The sequence below is a fragment of the Podarcis vaucheri genome (assembly GCF_965113315.1).
Source record: "Podarcis vaucheri genome assembly, chromosome: 3".
Taxonomy (NCBI): Eukaryota; Metazoa; Chordata; class Lepidosauria; order Squamata; family Lacertidae; genus Podarcis; species Podarcis vaucheri.
In genome coordinates this window covers 34,924,809-34,948,152 of record NC_138761.1, presented here as the reverse complement: position 1 = coordinate 34,948,152, position 23,344 = coordinate 34,924,809, and the positions used below count along the sequence as shown (strand labels likewise).

Below are 23,344 nucleotides of genomic sequence, written 5' to 3'. Positions count from 1 at the left end.
AAGCATCCCACTGCTGTCTTGTCTAATAAGCACGCAGAGAAATATGGCACTGCATCTTACTGTGGAGTGCTGAAGCTGCTCCAAAATGTTGGCATGGAGTATTTCCTCTAATGAGCTATTACATACAGGCCTGAGAACAGAAATCCATTAAGTGGATTTCCTCTGCTTTAGCTGTGCAGTACAAAAATGAATCAGCTTTCCAAGCCCTAATGTATGCCACATCCAAGGGCTCCTTCCTTTTATTAGCATTATTTTCAATCTTCCCTAAGTGGACATAACAATTCAATCAAATCTTTTTTTAAAAAAACAACAACAACAGCTGGTTGATTTGGCACAAGCTGTTGTTTTTCCAGCTATCTATCCCTGCACTATCTCACTCTTGGATCAGGGGTTCCAGCTGATATTTTTTGTTCCCAAACATTTATTTGCTGGGTAAGATGTTTATCTCTGTTGGGCTCTTGTATTCTAGCCTTGAGCAGATGTACTGCTTCCCCATTGCTACATTATAAAGCCAAAGAAACAGGACAGCCTCGGGTACCAATCAACTAGTGCTGTGCCTTGCAGCCCTGGATGCATTAGTTGGGTTATGCTCTGGGAAACTTTGCAGCAGACCCACAACAACTCTTTCAGTCTCTCCCCACCAAACCCCCAGATAATATGATGGAAACAGGAACAACAGATGCTGCAATCCACTCAAGGCACCATCTAGGTCTCGTTTATATTTTATATGGTTTTACATTATTATACATGTAGCAAACCACTGTGAGGGGGCAGGATATTGCATTTTGAATAGTGATTGAGACACTTATGAAACAAATAAATAAAAGTTAAAAGTAATGGCCACCACATTGGATGGCATAAAGAGGATTAGAAAAACTCATGGTGTATAAGGCTATCTGTGGCTACAACAGCTATGTTCTCCAGGCTGGAGGCAATATACCACAGAATACCAGTTACTGGGAATCACAAGTGGGATATTATAATATCATCTATTGATGTATTTATGGTTGTTGAATATGATTCTAGAAAGCTATGGCAATCTGAAGTAAGAAATTTTATTATATGGAACCAAACTAAGTCAAACAGAACAGCTGATCATCCTACAGTATCCGATTCTGAGGAGGAGCGGAAGGTGGACAATTTTAACAGATGCATGTTTGTAGTCAAAAAGGTATGTACTGTCTAAATAGAAATGAATCTGCTATGCACCCTACTCCATTGAAAACAGCAATCCATGTTGCTTTACCCACTTGTAATAACTCACCCTTTAAAAAACAAAATAAATTTTTGCTGCAATAGTTTGCACCTGAGAAGGAAGGTTTTATTTTGGCCTGGAGAGAACAAAAAGAGATTCCATTACAGGAAGCCAGGCAGACTGTTCCAACCAAGCTGTGTTGCAATATACAACAACAGCTATCTCCTTCCACTGTAAATATCTGCCATTCCTTCCTTACATTTGTATATTTAAAACAAGCAAAAAAAAAAAAAGTCTCAAGAAGTGTTCTTGCCAGTGAAGCATAGAGCTGGAGACCATGCAGGACAAAACATACTTTATTGTACTGCAACATCAAAAATACATGTAGAGTACATCAAGGACTGCCAATCACAAGTTGCCAGTTAAGTTACTAAAATAATCGGGAACAACTGAAATCAATAGTAAAGTTTACTCATCTGAGGCACAAGTACACTATTGTTTAAGTATCCTGATTTGACTTAGCTCCAGTACACAAATCTACATGTTGCCCCTCTAAGTTGCATATTAAAGCTACTTATCAATCTAAGAGGGGTGCCCAAACTACAGCTCAATGGCCAGAATGCCACATGTGGAGTGCAAGATACAACTCCTCATCCAGTCTGCAAGTTATATATGGGAGGCATGGCTCATGAAACAGTATTCCTAAAGGCACTTGCAAAGGCAACCCCTCACCCCAGCCTGTGCAAGTGTGGTTAGGACTGAAGTAAGGACTACTGATCCTCCAGATATATGGATGCTTTATTTGCATTCCTTGATCAGTGGCAGAACTTAACAGGTGCTATCTGATTGCTGAGGATCAATTACAGTAAGGCAAAAACCTTGTCTAGGAAGTAACTGGTACTGACAAGGAGAGTACAAAATTGTGATTAATATTTTTAAGATGCAGGTCTTGGACTTCCAAGAAATGTAGCTTGGCAGGCCATGCTGGCAGCAACATTTGGGCACCCCTGAGTAAAGAGTCTACAGAAAGGTTTTTTGGGTGAGCAAGATCCAGTATTGCAACACAAGTAACTGCTACAGGAAGCAACAGATAACCTGTGACTAAGTACAGCCAGATGAACTTCTGCTGGTGAAAGCAGTAAAGGTGCAGCACCACAATGGAAAGATGCAACTAAGAGTAAGAGCTTTGATATCAGAAGCAGCATTTGAAGACAAGTTGTTAGCCACTTAAACAGATTTAGATCAGATGCCTAGTTGTATGCATGGCTGTACATGCTGGCATGCCCTTCTTCCTTATAGTTAGGTTTCTAATGCAAAGCTATGGATTAAAAAGGAGGGAAATTCTCAGATTAGGAGTTGCAACTTTTCTATTTAAGGAAGTCAGCCAAGAAACAAACAAATAAACAAACAAAAAAGCTGCAGCAACTGCTCAAGTCCCACCCATCACTACCTACATAGTTCTGAAGCAACACAAGACTGGACAGCCATTTGTCTATATAATTAGGTAAGTTACATCAGGAAACTGAGAAGACAAGCAGTTTTGCCCTATTAAAAAAAAAGTCAACACCAGCCTTATGGTGGAAGGGGTGCTTAGGTAAATGAGGAATGGAAAAAAAATTGGGTTACAAAAAAAAAAGGTACAGACAAGCACAGGCTCTGTACTACCAATGAACCCCAACAAGAATATGAATCAACGGCCAGCACAAACTGGACTAAACACTGAACCTTTAGCACTCATCATAAATTCGGACCTCTTAAGCCAGCAGATCAGGTGAAAAGTCTGGCTAAAATCGAATTAAAAGGAAGGACAAAAAATTGAAATAAATTAAAAGATTGCTACACTTAAAATTTTCCTTTTGATGTAACAGGTTTTACAAGCTAAAATCCAACTGTATTCTCTCAAATGAAAGAAATATTCCAAATTGCTTTCAGAGGATTTGTAACTTCAAATGCTTACATATGTGAGACTTTAAGAGAAAAAGCATAGTTACAACATCCGTTCAACATTCCCTATGAACTGAAAGGGATAAAAAAGGAGAAAGAAATAAAGGAAAGTTCCGTCTGAAATTCTCTCACAATCTTTCCCATTCTCTAGTTCATGAATCCAACGCTGATGCTAAGGTGACAGTGTATGTAAGTATATTTTTTGTTGTTGATTTTTCTCTTTTTAAAGTTTCAACAGAGAAAGCCTGGAGACAACTGAGATGTTCATTCATGAGTTATCAGATGGAACATGCTCCTCAAACCCCTCGCTCTCTCGGACTAGAGCTCTTTCCAAGATAACACGGCCCTCCTTATACCGCTGGCTGTCTTCAGTGGCAAATTCATAGATCCAGCCTAGCTTGCTGTTGCAGTTCTTGCAGCTCACATCACGAACCATGTGGCGTCCAGTGAGCATGACCCGATCCTGGACTTCACTGTACTGCAGATTTACTACCTGTAGCAGATAAAAGGGATAGAAAGAATTTGAGATGTAGTTAATCTACAGAGGAATTGCTTAGAGCCTTCATCTCTAACTGCAGGGACACATTAACAGTAATGACCTTCCTGGGGCACTCTGTGAAAGAAGCACTCTGGCTGCATCCAGACCAATACAGCTGCTGCCAAAGCTGACAGTGCCAGGTTTTAAAACTGCCCCAGCCTAATACAGCAAACCACTGGTTTTGGGGAAATTTGAAAGGAGCTCTACAAAGAAAAAAGTAGACAACACTCAGTGTATTATATTAATTAATTAATTAATTAATTAATTAATTAAATCAATACAGTTGCCTAGTGTTTTATAATGAACTATGGATTATAGGCCTCTGATAATCCCTCTCACCCATTGGTTCCCTATAAATGTGACTTTGATTTTCAGACGATGATAAGAGGATTTCACAAGTTGGCTTTGCTTACTTTCTAGTTTCCAGTGCTTTGGCATTTATTACTTTCCCATTTCAAATCTGGAACTGACTTTTTTTCCAGAAAGGTCCAGCTACACATTTTGTTAACCACTTAGCATGCAGTCTACAACCTCAGCCACTGTTAACATCACATTGTTCTCCAGCGTGCAATTCTGTTTCACCATAACAGGCACTGCAAGAACAAAGTGTGGTGGCACTTAAGGAGTTGCAGGTCTCTTTAACTAACCTTGTTAAATAGGAAGGCTCGACCAGTAGCCCCTGTGAAGCGAGTAGATATGAGTTCTGAGCGGTTGGTCAAGATTGTGTCACAATTTGCACAGGAAAACAGGCGAGTACCACCAATATGATCCAAGAAAATCCGGCCCATTTTTAAAGAATGCTACAGCCCTAAAAGGAGAGAGAAAGAGCAAAGCTGAAAATGTCACCAATTTATGTCAACACCTTTGAAAAAAGCTGGGATGGAATACATGTTTTTATGTTAGAGATTTCCAGTAAGAGCTGTTGAGTAAATATCCAGCAGTGCTACATTTAGAATAAAGAATTCTCCTCTCCACACACACACAAACACACACACACACCCCTGATAGAAAAGCAGTGGGGAGCAAAATCAATTTTGTGCAGCAGTCCCTTATCCCAGCTAATCCTCTGCTGAAACTTGCAGCAACCAAAATTGCTTTTCTTTGACAAGGAGTCAGAATATTGTCACATGTGACTGGCTATAGCAGAGCAAGAAATGGGACAGAAGGGCTTCTCCATTATCTCTGTTGAGAAGCCTGCAACTTTTGGCTCCTCCTGGCCTTGAACAATTTCCATTCTAGTTTATCATTTCAAGAACTCTAAGAACTAATGTCCATTTGCTTTTTCTTCTCCCTTTTTCTTTTCAATCCTTTTTCCTTCTTGCCTTTTAGATTGTAAGCCTGAGGACAGGGACTGTTTTACTACTGAACTTTGCAAGCTATTCTGGGAGGCCTTTTTAACTGAAGAGCAGGGTAAAAATCCTTTAAATATCTAGTTTAGCCCATAGGTTCTGTGCTAAGTATAGCAAACAGAGATGCTGAAAGAAGACTATGGATGGGCCCAAGGAGAAAGAGTAGCTGGGGAAAGGGCTATGTTGTAATGATATAGAACATGTCTGCATGCAAAGTCCCAAGTTTAATCCCTGGTATCAAGTTGTGAGGGACTAGTTGGATGCAGAGGAACGGTGGGAGGAACCAGCTGAAACTCCTCCTGTGTATGACTTAACACTGGATATCATCCATTATCCTGAAGCTTAAGAAGCTCAAGTATACCATGAAAAATACTCTTAAGAACAGAAGCTGTCACTTACATTAGGGAAGTCAAATATTCCCAGTGCTGTCCTAGTTCAATAAAATAATAATAATAATAATAATAATAATAATAATAATAATAATAATAATAATATCTTTATACCCTGCCCACTCTAGGCAGCTCCCAACCAAATATTAAAAACACAATACAGCATTAAACATTAAAAACCACCCTAAACAGGGCTGCCTTCAGATGTCTTCTAAAAAGGGTTTATCAACAACCCTAAGCCTGAAAGTTTATGAGAAACTAATTAATAAGCAAGAGTTTTCCATTACTGGCTTAAAATGGAACACAATAAATTTATGTGAAAGCAAGCTTGTCTGACCAACATAATGGCTATAGCCAGGGATGGGGTGCCTATAAACTTATAACCATACATCCTGAATGCATATTATAAAACGACAAATACTACTAATGGCTCACAAGAATGATGCAAGCTGAACAACAAAAAGCCACCAAAACCGACCCAGTAGAAGTGATTAACCGGGGGGCGGGGCATAAAAGAAAAGAGAGAGTGCGCTAGAGAGAAGAGAAATCCAAACGCACTGTGACTTTCCTTTTGTTTTATATTGTCACTTCTGTTCTTGTGTGGGCTATATGTAGAATTTGGATAAACAACCTATTATTAAAATGAACAATTTGAGCACAAAGATCTGAGTATTCATGTTAGGGACTAAATTTAGAAAATCATAGCCTCAGGGCAACCAATCATTAAACTTTTCAACACTTTCTTCCTTTTATACAGATCCTTTTTTCCATGAATTGAAACATGTTCAAGTACTTAAGTTATTCTTGAAACTGGTGCCACCACTCATTCTAACTGGGCATTCCTTTTTCTGCTGTAAGGCAATTCCTACCACTACTTGAATAGGTTTAAACAAGAAGTTAGCATTGACTACATGTAATTATTGTGCTCAGTTAAAAGGCTAGTTTACACCCTATCCCCCCCATGCTGATATTTATATTCTAAATCTGGCACCACTTTCTAATGAGCTGGTGCAAATTTTAAAGGCACATAACTTATTCAGATTAGGAAGCAAAGATCTAAATACATGAACTTACTAGAAGGCAAATCTAGGTAAAGGAACCTTAGGTCACAATGCTGGGAAATACCTCTCTGCCCAAGATCCTGGGAAGCCACAGCCAGTTAAAGAAGACATTAGATGGCTAGACAATGCAGCAAGCCTAATTAAGGTATTTTCCCTTTCAATAAGCCTAATGCATTGTCCCAGAACATTGGAGAATCCAAATCCAGCCATCTTACTAATGGCAAAGGCACTCCCCTGAATAGAACAATCAAGTGTTCAAAATTACCTAGGTGCATTTTGCTCCCGGTTATCGACCACTTACAACCAAGTGAAGATAACCTGAATGCCAGGATGGCGCCCGACAGTCTTCACCATCTGGAAGTACATGCCTGGGGATCATTGGATCTGGACTGTTTTCAGACACCAATACCCCAAAATGGCAACTAGACATTCCATTTTGGCGACTGTAACCTTAGCTCAAAGAACCATTTGGCAACTAGCTAATATATCTGAGTTTCTAACACTGAGAACAATCTAATACTGCTACCCACCCTTCTATGGCCATTTTTAGGAGTCGAGTACTGGTGTAGTAAGTTACTCAACTATTGCTTGGAAGTTTGAGAACATCCACTACAATAACCTGGCTTCTATTACTTTGCCTTTTCTACCCAATGACACTAAAGCTTCCCAAACGCAGATGTATATGAAGGAGATTCAAAGTAATTTTTTAACATCATGTTCCTGCCATAAAGACTTCTGCTTTTCTGGTCCCAATGGAAAGACAAAGACAACAGCAATGCTTGAGAGTATAATTTACTGAAGTGTCCAGGATACTGGCTGTATTCTACTTTCCAGCAAATTGGAAACCTAGAAGACCCAGGCGTCCTTGCAAGCAGCATGCACATGCAGGTTTTACTTATGACTGAGATGCTTTCTTCCCACATTCTTATAGACACCATTCAACAGCGCATTACAATTCTCATGCTTGTTTTAGATAAAGTAATCTGATTATTTTAAAAAAATAATTAAGCAAATAATGGATATTTTACACTCATATTTATTCAATTTACACAATATTTAAATTTCTAAAATGAGCTCTTCTACACTTAAATGCCACCAATATACATAACTGTTTGGAAACTTCTACATGTATAGTGCACTCAACTTTTCACTAGATGTCAATGGAAATGATGTACTACAACTATTTTCATAGGGTTTGGAGATGGCAACTTATATGTAAAAACACTAAGCACTCATTTTAAAATCTCACAAAATTGCTTCCCAGTTACAGTGGTGCCCCGCAAGACGAATGCCTCGCAATACAAAAAACTCGCTAGACGAAAGTTTTTTCCGTTCGCGATTTGCCTCGCAAGACGAATTTCCCCTATGGGCTTGCTTCGCAAGACGAAAACGTCTCGCGACTTTTTTTCTTTGACTAAAAACAAAGACATGTTTTGTTTATAAAGTTAATTTATTTTCCCTTAAATTTTTGAACTGCTCTTTACAGTATGTGTGACTTTAAAGAGCAGTTAATAAACTGTTGTTGTACCAAATTTGGCTTTGTTTGGACTTTTTTTGACCACAGGAACGCATTAATTGATTTTCAATGCATTCCTATGGGATTTCGTGCTTCGCAAGACGAAAAATTCGCTAGACGACAAAAATTGCGGAACGAATTAATTTCGTCTTGCGGGGCACCACTGTATTAACATTATCTGTCTTTGATGAGAAAATGAAACAGATAATCAGAGTTAACTCTAAGAACAAAGAATTCAAAATTAAATATAGTCTCAAGTTTCTAAACAGCCCCTTGCATGGTATACAGCTGACTCAACTAATATGAGGGTTATGTTCCAGGGATAGTGTATAAAGCCAAAATCATGTACAGTGGTACCTTGGTTCCTGAATGGCTTAATTGACAAACAAATCGGCTCCAAACGCCACAAACCCAGAAGTAAGTGTTCCGGTTTGTGAATGTTTTTCAGAAGTCGAACATCCGTTTCGGCTGTTGGCATTGTTTCTGGGGCCAATCAGCCAATGAGAAGCCTTGGTTTTTGAACATTTTGGAAGTCAAACAGACTTCCAGAACGGATTGAGTTCGAGAACCAAGGTACCACTGTATAGTCAAAGCATACTCTCCCTGCAACTCTGAACACTCACCCAAGATGAGTGTGATGGAGGGATTGCCAATTATTTCCCCGCCTGAAACCCCCCACCCCCCTTTACTTCCCCCCCTGGCCAAACATGTAAAGTTGAATTCACACAAGTTAAATAAATGCACATAAGTTGGGGTCAACTTATAAAAGACTTGATTCCACCAAGAAGATAACTGGTTCTTCTTTTAAAGCAATCAGTGTCACAAATGACTAACATACTATTTTCAGGTCTATGGTGTAGTATTTTTTGTGAGCACTTTTAAAAAGCTAAACATGGTTAAAAGTATTCTCCTGTACCGCTACATTGAAACAACAGCATATACGGTGAAGCTCAAGAGGTCCCAGATGTATTTGGTATCCATGCATTGGGATTAACCCGATTCTACCACCACTGCTCAGCCATTTAAGAGCAATTGCACTAGTATTCTAGCAGCAGAAAAGCATGGTTGGTTTTTGTAAATATTATTTCATTTTCAATAGGTATAAAGTAAGAAAAATAGCTGTAACAGGGCATCAGAAAAAGAAGAAAACAAAACAAGATACAAAGACATGTAAAATAAGTACAGTTGTTTGTGGAGTATCAGAGTCCAGATCCAGAATAAGATGAAAATTGTTTTTCTGTAAATAAAATACATTGGTTGTATGTGTCCTTTAAGTACAATTTCAAAAGACGCATGCTTGAGATAACTTGCAACTTATTTAAGCTATGGGAGCTCTAATGTAGGGTTTCCCCTACTTAGGAATTCCAAGAAGTCTGGGAAATCCTTAACACGGAGCACTGACTTTCTATAATTTTGTTATCATTGAGGTTACTGTCTTACACGTAGGCTTCCCCTGGTCCACAGGTTCCAGAGTTCAGGAAAAAATAAAGGAAATTCCTTTCCCATTTCCCTTACCTTTTTTCATCCATTTTGGAATAGTAAGTCTGCACAAGTCACTTCCCAGGAAGTCTCCCACCCAGACACCGATCACATCTAGAGCTGCAGCAAAGTGATTGCATCTTGTGCCTTCAGAGAATGCTCTGGCCACGTATGAGGGTACAAAACAGTGGTATACATGTTTCCTCTTCCTCTCAATATCATGGGAGAAGAGCTGTTTGCAATGTGGTATTTCATACTGGTACTATATACTGGCATAGAGAAGTAAGAGACTGATAATAAAAAAGGTAGTATCCGATTCATATTTCACACTTTCCACTACCTCATGACAAACCTTCTCTGCCTCACATATACCTGTAAGGAGAATCAAAATAAAGTGCTTCAAACACTTTACTGTTACTTAACTTTATATGATGCTTTCAGTATGTTTGCAAAATGTACCTTGTTGCACAACAGTAACCTGAACTCTGTTTGAACCAGCCATTGATTTCAATGAGATGCTAAGTACTAAATGTTATCAACACTACACCCTAAATTATTTTTTTTAAGTTTGAGCTCAAGGTAATATATATAAAACAAAGCCCAGGAATGGGAGGTAGGAAGGATCTGAAAAAGAATTAAATCACTATTCAACAGTTAAATAAAAAAATTCCACCCTTTATAAAGAATGCAGAAATCATTGTGAGTCATATACAACCATACTTGGGGATAAAGAACTAAAACATTAGAAGGGAAGGGAAGCAGAGCCTGTTCCGCTCTGATAATGTTTTAATCACTTGGGCAGCTGCTCTATTTGGTAGACAGTAAAGCTAGACGAGAGCAGTTAACAGCAGCAGCACCCCCACTGCAGCAGGATCCTCCTCTCTCAACAGCCACTGCAGAGCACCGCAAGAGGAGTGTGTTTCTGCCGCCTCCCCCAGAAGACCCAGAACATACAGTCCTGCTCTTATTATCCAAAACAGTAATTACACACAAAGAAGGTGGAGGAGGAAGGGAGCGCACCCTGATTCTGGTCACATGGCCTACGACATCCAATCAGCAAAGGTTCTGCCCATGTCTGGTTTGAGAATGAGACTTTCCCAGAAGCACAGGCGATTTGACAACAAATAAGAGGAAACAGCTGACAAGGGAGACCTGTGGGCCCCAAGTCACTGGTACCACACAGTCAGAAAAGCAAATCAACAGTCTCCCCCCCACAAAAAAAAAAACTTCCTATCAACACTCTGCTCCGGGAAATACTGATCCCATGCATTTATAAATTATGGAAAGAGCGCTGAGGCTGCTTACAGGATTATAAATCAAGGAAGTGAGCATACTAATGCAAAACTAGAGCATTTGGAACAACGAAGTGACGGGGGCACTAATAATTCTGAGCAGGTGTCCTCCTGGAATTGAAAAGCAAGGTGCCAATATCTGTTTAAGGCAAAACGAGAGAAAAAAGTTATTGTCCCTGGCCTGTTTTGGATCACAGAATGCAGCAGCCAGGGTAGGGGAAAGAAGCAAAGCAGGAAAAGACCGGAAGCAGAGCCTGACCTGTTTTCCAACATATGTTATTTACAGTTGTTAAGTGTTTGAGGCTATAGTAATTGATCTATTTGTGAACATCTCAAACAGACTCGGCCGTCCGGACCCGAAAAGCAGCTTTCCGAGAAGGTAAAGAAAGGGGGAAGAAGAAAACAAAGAAAGTCTTTTTAACACGACAAAGAACTTGCTAGTCATGCAACAGCTACATAAGACACTACAAGAAGACAGTAACAGCAGCGGAACAAGGCCCCCAGTAAAATCGGCAAGCCTTCCAAGCGCGACAGGACCCTTCACTGTTTTTGGTTGAGGTTAGGGATCCATTGGTGGCGAGAGAAAAAGAAAGAAAGAAAGAGAGAGAGAGAGAGAAAGAGAAAGAGAGAGAGAGAGAAAGAGCTTACAGTTTCTACGCGGCTGAGGCTGCACAAAGAGCGTTGTGTTGTTATTGTTGTCGTCGTGGTTGTTGCGGCCGACGTTGCCTTTTGCGCTCTCGGGGAGGGACAGGGCTGGCGGAGGAGGAGGAGGCTGGGCCGCCCAAGCTCCCGCAGAAGGGCCTGTTATTGCGCTCGAGGATGTGGAGGAGGGTGAGGAGTTGGCCGGGGAGGGGTGCGGCCGCCGCGGGATGATGCAAAGGGACAAGGGGGGGGTGGGAGAGAGGAGGACGAGGACGTTATTGTGACAACGCGAAGGAGGGGCCTGCTTTTGGGGGGGAGGGGAGGCTGTTATTGTTTATTCCTCAAACGAAGTAAGGAGGGGGGGAAACGGGGGGAGGGGGAGCGTTTTGCGCGTGGGTTAAGAAAACACGCAGGGAAAACACCATACCTACAGGCACAAGGGTCTTCGCCGAAGCAGGGAGGGGGGGGAGACGGGAAGGAGGCAGCCAGGCAGCCCCCCCCCTCCTCAGCGACCCGCCTCCCCGACCGACCTCCTCCCCGCGCCCCCCCCCCGGCGCGAGCAACAGCCGTTACCTGCGGGCGGACGCAGCAACTGACTGGCCACGCGACGGCCTCAACCAACTGACCGACTGTGGGGGGGGGGAGTTGTCGCGTCTCCTTCCCCTGCCGCTGCTTAAACAGCGCCGGCCTCTCTCTCTCTCTCTTTCTCAACTCAGCTGGCTGGGTGAGACTCACTCTCCGGCCCTTCTCCTCCGCCCCCGCCCCTGGCTCCGCCTCTTCCCCGCTCGAAGCCACGCCCCACCCCAACGGCGCCTCGCCTCCGCCGCCATGCTGTCTCGGTGGCCACGCCCCTCCCGGCACGTGCCGCGCCTCCCCGCTCTCCTCCTTGCCGGCGACAGGCGGACGCCGAGGTGGGGCGGGGCGCAAAGCGGAAGAGAGGCGGGACCTCCTTAAAGAGCCAGGCGCCGAGCAGCTTAATGCCTTTATTTGGTCTCTGTTGGCGACGCTTGGAGGCCGCCGGCGCTATAATGTGGCTTAGTTTGGGGTGGTTGTTTTTGCTTTTGCTGAGCCCAGGTACTGGTCGTTTATTTGCCTCAGAACCTTGACTTAATTTTTACCTGATGCCTGTAGCAGCGCTTGGCTCAGACTTACCCCAGTGCGCAGTCTCCGCCTTGGAAATGGGTCTTTAAAGCTGATTTTTATGGCTTGCAATCACCAATCGTTTTTGTATTTTTTTTCCGCACCCCCAACCGCCAGCCTTGCACAGAGGTGGCTAGCCATCTCTGAAGGCCAAAAAGTGGCGAACCAATCCTGTGTACACTAGTGTAAAGTGATTCAAGGAGGTGCAAAAATATATATCTTAATTTCACATATAAAGTCATGGGCTATTATTATTAGGGAGCTGCCTAGGGTGCAGACCTTAAAAGGAAGCAGTACTGACTTTTGGTGGGCACAGTTTTATGCAGATTAGCTTTTGCTATACAGTATCTTATAAATTCCTGATATTTTACTTTTATATTTTGAACGCAGTACAGTATCTCAAAGCTCAAATTACAGATAGGTAGCCGTGTTGGTCTGCCATAGTCAAAATAAAAAAATTCCAGTAGCACCTTAAAGACCAACTAAGTTAGTTCTTGGTATGAGCTTTCGTGTGCATGCACACTTCTTCAGATACACTGAAACAGAAGTTGCCAGATCCTTCTATATAGTGAGAAGGTGGGGAGGGGTATTACTCAGAAGGGTGGTGGGAATGGGAGATTGGCAGATAGCTGGGATGAGCCTGTTGACGACTCTTAACGACTGCAATAGGTCTTACAGGAAAAGGCAAGGGGTGAGAAGGTGAAAAATGGCTTGTCATGTATAATGAGATAAGAATCCAATGTCTTTGTTCAGACCAGGTCTCTCCATGGTTTTAAGTTTGGTAATGAGTTGCAATTCAGCAGCTTCTCTTTCCAGTCTATTTTTGAAATTCCTTTGTAGTAAAACAGCTACTTTGAGATCTTGTATAGAATGTCCTGGGAGATTGAAGTGTTCTCCTACTGGTTTCTCTGTTTTGTGATTCTTGATGTCAAAGCTCAAACTTGTTTTTAAAAAATTACATACGTTCAGCAATGCTGCAAAGGAGACTAGTTGTCTTGGCAACAAGATCCATTGGACATGCCCAAGCACCAGCACTTTTAAGAGACTTGAATTTTAACATCACATCTCAGGAGATTATTCAAAATGATTTGTGTGCTAAAGCATTTTCTTTTGTATTTGAGGATTGTTACTTATTCTTGTGATTTAAAATAAATGTAGCAGTTTCAACTTTTGTGCTTTTCAAGTTTTATACAAGACATCTGTTTTCAAAAGCTGAAGTTAGCAAATTTTACCTTGGTTTCTTTCTGTCTCCCTGCTGCCTGTTGCTAGGTGCTCTGCAGCTCCCTCTGGTGTCACATTTTAATAATGCATTAAGAATCCCTGAGTTGTGGGTGCAGGGGCACCCATAATTTCTGAAATTGGTAGAATAATTATTCAAGATTTGGTTACAACTCTGCCAAACACTGCTGGGTTAAGTTTAGGATAATTCTTTATTGGGTGGCCTACATACCCATCCAGCGGAATTTTTACCTCTTAAAGCAAATTTCTGGGCAGCTTGGGCTCAGTGGTGGCGGCTGACCTTGGGCAAGTGGGTGATCACACCCAAAAAGCTATTGTGCAAAAAAAAGCCAAAGTTAGCCCACCTTGACAGAGCTGACTGGGGATAAGCCATTAAGAAACAAAGGCTGACATGACCAGTCATTAACCCATCAATAGAAACCATCAACAAGGTGGGAGATTGCTGGATTACGACTCCTATCATCCCTGCCCATTGGCCATTCAGGCTGGGTCTGATGGTAATTATAGTCCAAAAACATCTGCTGACCTCCATGTTGGCCACCTCTGGTTTATGCTGTTTAAAAATCTGTTGGCTACCACAAGGCTCTTTGGTCCTTGAAGTGTATTATTGATTCTTTAGTACTGGTGTTTCACTGTTTTGGCTCTGTAACTGATTTTTCAAAGTGGTGGAAGTATATTTTGATGCACCAGGGTTGTTTATTTTGAACTTATTAAGCTTTCTTACAAATGCTGTGTATTTTTATGCTTGCATTTCTTATGCCACCTTGGGTCAACTCAACCCAGAAAGGCAGCTTATAAGTATTTAAATAAATGTATGTGAATAAACAATTCTCTTTTTAAATGTTATTTTATGTTCTTGCCTCCATTGGAAACTCAGTTAGCAAAAACTTTCCTGGATGTCCCTTTCTTATCTCAATTGTCTGGAACATTGCTATAAATCTTGAGAGGTTGTCCTATTAACTTCCTGTGACTGCCCGAGAATGTAAGTGGCTGGAGTTACTTTGTAATTAACTGATATGGATGAACCCATGTTATTGTGCCTCCAATTATACATAGATATGAGCTTTATTGTTCCTAGAGTGGTAGACAGACGGAGGCAAGAGCTATACTGAGATTCTGCCTTTGATCAGCAAAATCAGGTACAAAAGCCTGAGGTAACTCTCCCCTACCCTTGGACAGTTTCCACACATATTGATGAAAAGTAGGCTTGTTTTTTAAGGAAGGGGCTGATGTAGCACAAAGAGTACTGAGAGCACTCTCACAATGGGAGGAGATAATTAGGTTCTTATTCATAAGTAATATTCTTCCATTTCTGTCAACAGGATTCTAAGGCTACTCCCAGAACTGCCCTGAGAAAGCTAATTAATCTTCCTGCGTCTTCCTTTTCCAGAAATATTCCACTGCTGCTTATCGCAGTGGTTGAAAAAAAATGCTGTGAGGTAGGACTAAATATCTTACTATGGCCTTGTTCACGGTATAGCTCAGACTGCAAACACTCTTTGGTGATGAAAACACAGACCAAACAAAGTCTCTAACTTTTCTTCTGGCAGGGCTCCTCTGCTTTTAACAGTTTCGGTTTCTAATATCATGCTTGAAGTTGCTCTATAGTGACTATTCTTTCATTCTTGTAAACTCCCAACAGCTTAAATTGCCACTCATTCTTTCAGGACAATGTTGTTCATTTAGGAGCATCATTTTGAATTGATGGATGGTGAGTAATAGGTAATAAAGAGGTGAGATGCAATGTCAGGGATTTTTTCTGTATAGAGAAGGTATTTTTGATTAAGAGGTTTTGAATGTCAGCTAAGTTTATTTTTTAAGCGAGGGTTGTACCCGTATGCATTTCTCTATAAACAAATCACTTCTATATTGATCCATGTTTAGGTGTCTTTGTAAGGATGCTGATAATGATGCAGAGCTGAAAGAATGCATAGTATATAAGACCAAGCTTAGGAGCCCCTATGCCCCTCCAGCTGGTTCAACATACAGATGTTCAGGTGGGAGCCTAGGATTTTTACCTTGAAACACATAGTCATTTAGAATGTTCTGCTATTGCTTCAGCTGCACCAACCAGAGCACGATGTAGAGAACATGGCATAGGTAGAGATATTTTTGTATGACCTTCATCTGGACTGCAGCAAGCCACCCAAGGAGTTGTAAGTTCCTGTTTTTCCACTGTTTAATCAGTTTCTTTGTTCACTGTATCAGCAAGGGAGGAATTTAGGTCGTATGATTTGCTCAACTTTCATGGTATATTTAGTTCCCAAGCATTGAAAGGACCGGGGATGAATTCAACTACTCAATAATTTCTGAAGATGTACCGTATTATTCGCTTTATAACACGCACCCGACCATAACACGCACGTAGTTTTTAGAGGAGGAAAATCCGTAGGCATGCCACCCGTAGGCATTCCCTCCATAACACGCACAGACATTTCCCCTTACTTTTTAGGAGGAAAAAAGTGAGTGTTATGGTGCAAAAAATACGGTAATTGATCTCTTGGTTTGATACTGAAAACATAATATTGGAGTTTTCAAAGTTAATTTTTAAGCCAACTATTTTCTCATCTATCTTTAAATGTGATGTAGCTCGCAATGGTCACTCAACCTAATGGCAATGTTGTCTGCATAGAGCCTTATATGATTATGTTCTTAACCCTCAGTCTGTTGGCCTTGGATATACATAATATCATGCAATGAAATTGCCAGTGTTTCCAGAGTGGGGAAAAGTGTGGATGGCCTGTTTAGTCTCCCTGACCAGCTTTATGGGTTGAGAATCATATGAACGAGTGCGGAGTACAGCATAGTTCTCTTGATATGATTTACCGTAGTAGTGATGGTTTGTATGAACTTTTCTCCCATTCGGTATTTTCACGAAACTTCAGGGATAAAGTCCCAATCCTTGGGGGGGCAAAGGCCTTGTAGGCACCTAGAGACAGTAGGGTGCTTGGCAGGGGGTTGGACTCGATGGCCCTTGTGGTCTCTTCCAACTCTATGATTCTATGATTCTATGATTCTATGAATGCTTTTGGTGTATGTACACAATCACAAAAATAGGGTCACCTACATAGGCATCTCTAAGGGGAGGCAGGGGGCAGCTGCCCCCCCTAAAATCAAGTAAATGAATAAAAATACCTAACTAACTGCCCTCCAATAACATAAAGCCTCTCCCCTCCAACATAAATCCTGGCTACGCCCGTGGTCACTTATGTGATATAAAGTCTCAAAACCCTTGTACCATTTCATGAGCAGATCTTCATGGAGCCTTATGATTTAGACTGCTACAGGGTTTGGCTAGTTAGCAGCAGAGAAGATAGATGGTGATTCACTTTCAGGCCTTTGGGCATGCTCCAGGCTGCCATTTTTTTGGGGGGGGGTGGGGGAATACAGCCTACACTGTCCTTCATTTGCAGGCCGGTGAGTAAAGGAAAGAATTAAGCCAGGTTATTTTTGTTCACTGGGTTTATATCTGGTGCATGCATCACAGATCCTCCAGTTCAGACAATTTTTAGAGGTGTGGGATGGGCAGAGATCAATAAAGTTGGGAGGTGGATGACTCTGGCATTAAGCTGCTGCTGCTTGTCCCACATGTATGTGCCCTCCCTACTTCTTGTTCTTTGATGTGCTCTGAGGGAGGCATGAAAAAGATTTAAAACAGGGGTCAGCAACCCTTTTCAGCCATGAGCCGGTCCACCGTCCCTCAGACCGTATGTGGTGGGTCGGATTATATTTGGGGGGGTGAACTAATTCCCATGCCCCACAAATAACCCAGAGATGCATTTTAAATAAAAGGACACATTCTACTCATGTAAAAACATGCTGATTCCTGGACAGTGCACGGGCCTGATTTAGAAGGCAATTGGATCGCATCCGGCCCACGGGCCTTAGGTTGCCTCCCCCTGATTTAAAACATTCAACGGAATACACTGGATCCAGTGGCGGTATCTGCTAACAAAGAGATGAGGAGATTATTTTTTGCCAATCCCTCTCCTCCTAAAACTCCCCACATCACTTCCCAGCCTATTCTGGCAGGTCCTCCAACACCAGAACTGATTTTCAGACCTGTGCTTTAGTTAGTGCAGGTTTATGATAAACCTGTGTTCCTTCAGAAGTCATTGGATTCCTGCCTACTGGCCATGCCTACAGAAGGGCAAAAGTTCCACATGAGTGCAAGGGCACCAGTTGGATTCCACCCATAGGGGACAGGTTATTCCAATGAACTCCCTCTCTCTCTCTTCCCTGCTTTCATAATTAAGCCAGCCCAAGACATTTTGCTGTCTGAGATGGAGCAAGTTAATTTGGCAGTGGAGGCATAGAATCCCATAAGCACCTCCCAAGCTGTAGTCTTAATAGAAATAGTAGTAGTAATAGCTACTAACAATTTGTTGCCTGTTTATGACACTCCAGATCTACTGCTTGAGGTAGCAGCCTCACTCTGCCTAACAAGTGGGCCGGTCCATCCACTATCCCTCAGCCAGGGCTTCTGTGCCTTTGAACAGGTGCACATGAAACAGATATTTAACAGACAAAACTTTCAAGAAGCTCCAGTCATGACTGTTCATTGGGCATAAAGCCATTCTTCTAAGAAAGTTGTAAGAGAAAGGAACAGCAATTCAGCCCCAAATATGACAAATGCTTCCTCTCAGATGAACTGCTGCTGTTGATAGTACATCTTAGTCATGCACCACGAAATCTGTTGATATGATACACATGCTGAAGACATGACTAGTAACGTCTTAATCACTACTACAGTATCTGCCAACTCACATTTTGCATTTTGATATGCGAGGCTGTCCCCACAGTCAGTTCAGTACATACCATCACCGTAGCAAGGTTGCCAGGTTATGTGTAGATAAGATGTTGGGAGGACTTCCTGTGGTCAAAGACAGCTAATTAAAGGCAGGAAACAATCATTGCATCAGGAAGGATCTGGATAAAAAATATGTTTTGTTCACGAGATGCCCTTTCAGTGGGACAAAAATAATGTGGAAGTAACTGAACGACTGCAAGGAATCATAAAACCCACTGACAAATACCCCTTCCTCTTGGTTCATGTGGGAACCAATGACACTGCAAGCAATAGCCTCCAGAAGATCAAAAGAGACTACGAGGCTCTCGGCAGGAAATTGAAGCAACTAAATGCACAAATTGTCATCTCGTCTGTCCTCCCAGTTGAACGACGTGGCCCAGGGAGAGAGGGGAAAATAGTGGAAGTGAACAGCTGGCTTCGCAAATGGTGTAAACAGGAACGGTTTGGATTCTTAGATCACGGACTGCAGTTTCTTGAAGATGGACTTCTGGCAAGTGATGGGCTGCACCTCACAACGGTTGGGAGAAATGTTTTTGCCAAAAATCTCAGAAACCTCATCAGGAGGGCTTTAAACTGACTAATGTGGGGGAGGGAGACAGTGCTCCTGAAGGTAGGAGTCTATCAATTAATGAAGATGATCATCCAAATGTCATAGACCAAATGGAGCAAACAGCACGCGGACCTAGTGGTGGGAGGAAAAAATCCTTAAATAAGAGACACGGGGGAATGATTAATAGACTTCAATGTCTGTACACTAATGCGCAAAGCATGGGAAATAAACAAGATGAGCTTGAGCTCTTGGTACAGCAAACTAAATATGACATAATAATAGGCATCACTGAAACCTGGTGGGATAAGTCCCACGATTGGAATGTAATAATGGGGGGATACAATCTATTTCAGAGAAACAGACCAGACAAGAAAGGAGGAGGAGTGGTGTTATATGTTAGGGATGTGTATACCTGTGAAGAGATCCAAGATTTAGAACCTCAAAGCCAAAGTGAGAGCATTTGGGTCAAAATTAAGGGAGAGAAGAATAACAGAGACCTCATTGTGGGAGTTTACTATAGATCCCCAAGCCAAACGGAGGACATAGATGATGCCTTCCTGGAACAGATGGCCAAGCATGCAAAAGGAAGGGAGATAGTAGTAATGGGGGACTTCAATTACCCAGATATTTGTTGGACGTCAAACTCAGCCAAGAGCATAAGGTCAAACAGATTCCTCACTGGCCTTGCAGACAACTTCATTGTCCAGAAAGTGGGAGAAGCAACAAGAGGAACAGCCATTTTAGATCTGGTCCTAACCAATGTTGATGACCTGGTTAGTGGGGTAGATGTGGAAGGATCATTAGGCGCGAGTGATCATGCTCTTCTGAAGTTTACTATACAGCGGAAAGGAGCAGCCAAGCATAATAAGACTCAATTTCTTGACTTTAAGAAACCCGACTTCATAAAACTTAGGGAAGTGCTGGGTGAGATCCCATGGACAACAATACTAAAAGGAAAGGGAGTTCATGATGGCTGGGAGTTTGTTAAGAGGGAGATAGTAAAAGCACAACGTCAGGCAATACCAATGAGACGGAAACATGGAAGGTGCCTAAAGAAGCCAGGGTGGCTATCTAAAGAACTTTTAACTGAATTAAGATTTAAAAAGGATGTGTACAAAAAATGGAAAAGGGGGGAAACCACCAAAGAGGAATTCAAACAAATAGCCAGCACGTGTAGACACAAAGTCAGAAAAGCTAAAGCACAGAATGAACTCAGGCTTGCTAGAGAGGTTAAAAGCAACAAAAAAGGCTTTTATGGGTATGTTCGTAGCAAAAGGAAGAACAAAGAAACTGTGGGGTCACTCAGAGGAGAAGATGGTGAAATGCAAACAGGGGACACAGAAAGGGCTGAACTCCTCAATGCCTTCTTTGCCTCCGTCTTCTCCGATAAAGAAAACAATGCCCGACCTGAAGAATTTGGAGCAAATGATTCAGCAAAGGAAACACAGCCCAGAATAACTAAGGAGATAGTACAAGAATATTTGGCTAGTTTAGATGTATTCAAGTCTCCAGGGCCAGATGAACTGCATCCAAGAGTATTAAAAGAACTGGCAGATGTGATCTCAGAACCACTGGCAGTCATCTTTGAGAATTCCTGGAGAACAGGCGAAGTCCCGGCAGACTGGAGGAGGGCAAATGTTGTCCCTATTTTCAAAAAGGGGAAAAGAGAGGACCCAAATAATTTTCGCCCAGTCAGTCTGACATCAATACCAGGGAAGATTCTGGAGCAGATCATTAAGCAAACAGTCTGTGAGCACCTAGAAAGGACTGCTGTGATCACCAATAGTCAGCATGGATTTCTGAAAAATAAGTCATGTCAGACTAACCTGATCTCGTTTTTTGACAGAATTACAAGCCTGGTAGATGAAGGGAACGCAGTGGATGTAGCCTACCTTGATTTGAGCAAGGCATTTGACAAGGTGCCCCATGATATTCTTGTAAAGAAGCTGGTAAAATGCGGTCTTGACTATGCTACCACTCAGTGGATTTGTAACTGGCTGACTGACCGAACCCAAAGGGTGCTCATCAATGGTTCCTCTTCATCCTGGAGAAGAGTGACTAGTGGGGTGCCACAGGGTTCTGTCTTGGGCCCGGTCTTATTCAACATCTTTATCAACGACTTGGATGATGGACTCAAGGGCATCCTGATCAAATTTGCAGATGACACCAAACTGGGAGGGGTGGTTAACACCCCAGAGGACAGGATCACACTTCAAAACGACCTTGACAGATTAGAGAACTGGGCCAAAACAAACAAGATGAATTTTAACAGGGAGAAATGTAAAGTATTGCACTTGGGCAAAAAAAATGAGAGGCACAAATACAAGATGGGTGACACCTGGCTTGAGAGCAGTACATGTGAAAAGGATCTAGGAGTCTTGGTTGATCACAAACTTGACATGAGCCAACAGTGTGACGCGGCAGCTAAAAAAGCCAATGCAATTCTGGGCTGCATCAATAGGAGTATAGCATCTAGATCAAGGGAAGTAATAGTGCCACTGTATTCTGCTCTGGTCAGACCACACCTGGAGTACTGTGTCCAGTTCTGGGCACCACAATTCAAGGACACTGCCAAACTGGAACGTGTCCAGAGGAGGGCAACCAAAATGGTCAAAGGCCTGGAAACGATGCCTTATGAGGAACGGCTAAGGGAGCTGGGCATGTTTAGCCTGGAGAAGAGGAGTTTAAGGGGTGATATGATAGCCATGTTCAAATATATAAAAGGATGTCACATAGAGGAGGGAGAAAGGTTGTTTTCTGCTGCTCCAGAGAAGCGGACACGGAGCAATGGATCCAAACTACAAGAAAGAAGATTCCACCTAAACATTAGGAAGAACTTCCTGACAGTAAGAGCTGTTCGACAGTGGAATTTGCTGCCAAGGAGTGTGGTGGAGTCTCCTACTTTGGAGGTCTTTAAGCAGAGGCTTGACACCCATATGTCAGGAGTGCTCTGATGGTGTTTCCTGCTTGGCAGGGGGTTGGACCCGATGGCCCTTGTGGTCTCTTCCAACTCTATGATTCTATGATTCTATGATTCTAAGTATAGCTTCGAAATTATGCATGATCGTGGCATTATCAGCACCAGACTCTAACCAACTGAGCTATCCAGGCTTGATATTGTAGGGCTGCAACTCTTATCATCCCTGACCATTGGCTGTGCCAGCTGGGACTGATGGGACTTCAACACATCTGGAGGGTCTTTGATTGGCTCCCCTGATGTACATGGTGCTTTGCAGAGTAACATGACTCCTCTCTCACCCACTCCCAAAAAGCTGGGCTTCTGCCTTGAGGAGTTGACAAGCTACATTTGAGCATGATCTCTGTAAGATTGTGTTAAGTGGACATCTGGAGTCCTGGGTTTCTTCTGAGCCATGCTTAATGTGCATCTATAATTGGAAGTGTTTTCATATTCTGTGTAGAAGGACCAGCTATTATTATTAGAACTGCATCTAAGAAAGCCTTTGCTGGACCAGACCAAAGCTCCATCTAATTCAGCATCCACTTCTGCACAATGATTCATCATATGACTTCCAGTTTGTTTCCCTGGGTCCAGGAACCTGGATGTCTAAAGCATGACCTGCTGCTACAGCCTGACAGACCATACTGTCTTTGCAGATGAAAGTTTAAACTAGTTTTCACAGCTAGAGAAGCTCTCAATCTCTGGAACAAAGGAGGGCTAAGTAGCTTTGGATTTCATTTAGCAATGCCCACATAACCTTTCCTGTTCCTGGCACCTTGCCTGCCTCCCCTTACACTATAGCCTGGCCAAAAAGTAAAGCAATCATTGCAGAAGATGACTCCAAGCAACTGGTCACCAAGCTGATTCTCATGCCTTGTCCTCAATGCACTTGTGCTTATACTTGGAGAATATACAGTGCTGTGCTGTGGCTCATATTGTTGTTGCATGCTGAAAGAGGGAAGAAGATTACATGAGTCTATGAGCCACCGTGGGAAGTCAATTGGAGGAGGAAATGAAATTGGCTTTAGGATGATCGTGGCTCCAAAGAGAAGTCATCACCTTAGGAGACTCAGAATAAATTCTGCACACTGAATGGCTGATACCACACAGGAAGAACCAATTCAAGTGACCGTTGAGAGGCAATTTACTCCTTACGCTTGTTCAAATCATCTGTTGCTGACTACTACAGGAACCTAGCTCAGTGGGCAACCCAAGTTATTCGTGTTTTGTTTTGTATAAAG

The 23,344-nt window shown here is 42.3% G+C and overlaps 1 protein-coding gene across 7 annotated transcripts; it reads right to left on the bottom strand.

Annotated features, from left to right (window-relative positions):
- Nucleotides 1-1,535: 1,535 nt before the first annotated feature.
- On the bottom strand, nucleotides 1,536-12,189 carry YPEL5 (yippee like 5). Of its 7 annotated transcripts, none has more exons than XM_082214914.1 (4): nucleotides 11,979-12,189; nucleotides 10,777-10,902; nucleotides 4,325-4,485; nucleotides 1,536-3,632 (listed from the first exon to the last, which is right to left on the bottom strand). In XM_082214914.1, the coding sequence occupies exons 3-4, from the start codon at nucleotides 4,463-4,465 to the stop codon at nucleotides 3,408-3,410; spliced, it is 366 nt and encodes a 121-aa protein (XP_082071040.1). In that variant the 5' UTR covers nucleotides 4,466-4,485; nucleotides 10,777-10,902; nucleotides 11,979-12,189; the 3' UTR covers nucleotides 1,536-3,407. The 7 variants fall into 7 exon arrangements, with proteins under 7 accessions (XP_082071040.1, XP_082071041.1, XP_082071042.1 ...); XM_082214915.1 differs by lacking the exon at nucleotides 11,979-12,189 and adding an exon at nucleotides 11,837-11,951; XM_082214916.1 differs by lacking the exon at nucleotides 11,979-12,189 and adding an exon at nucleotides 11,412-11,808.
- Between the last annotated feature and the right edge of the window lie 11,155 nt (nucleotides 12,190-23,344).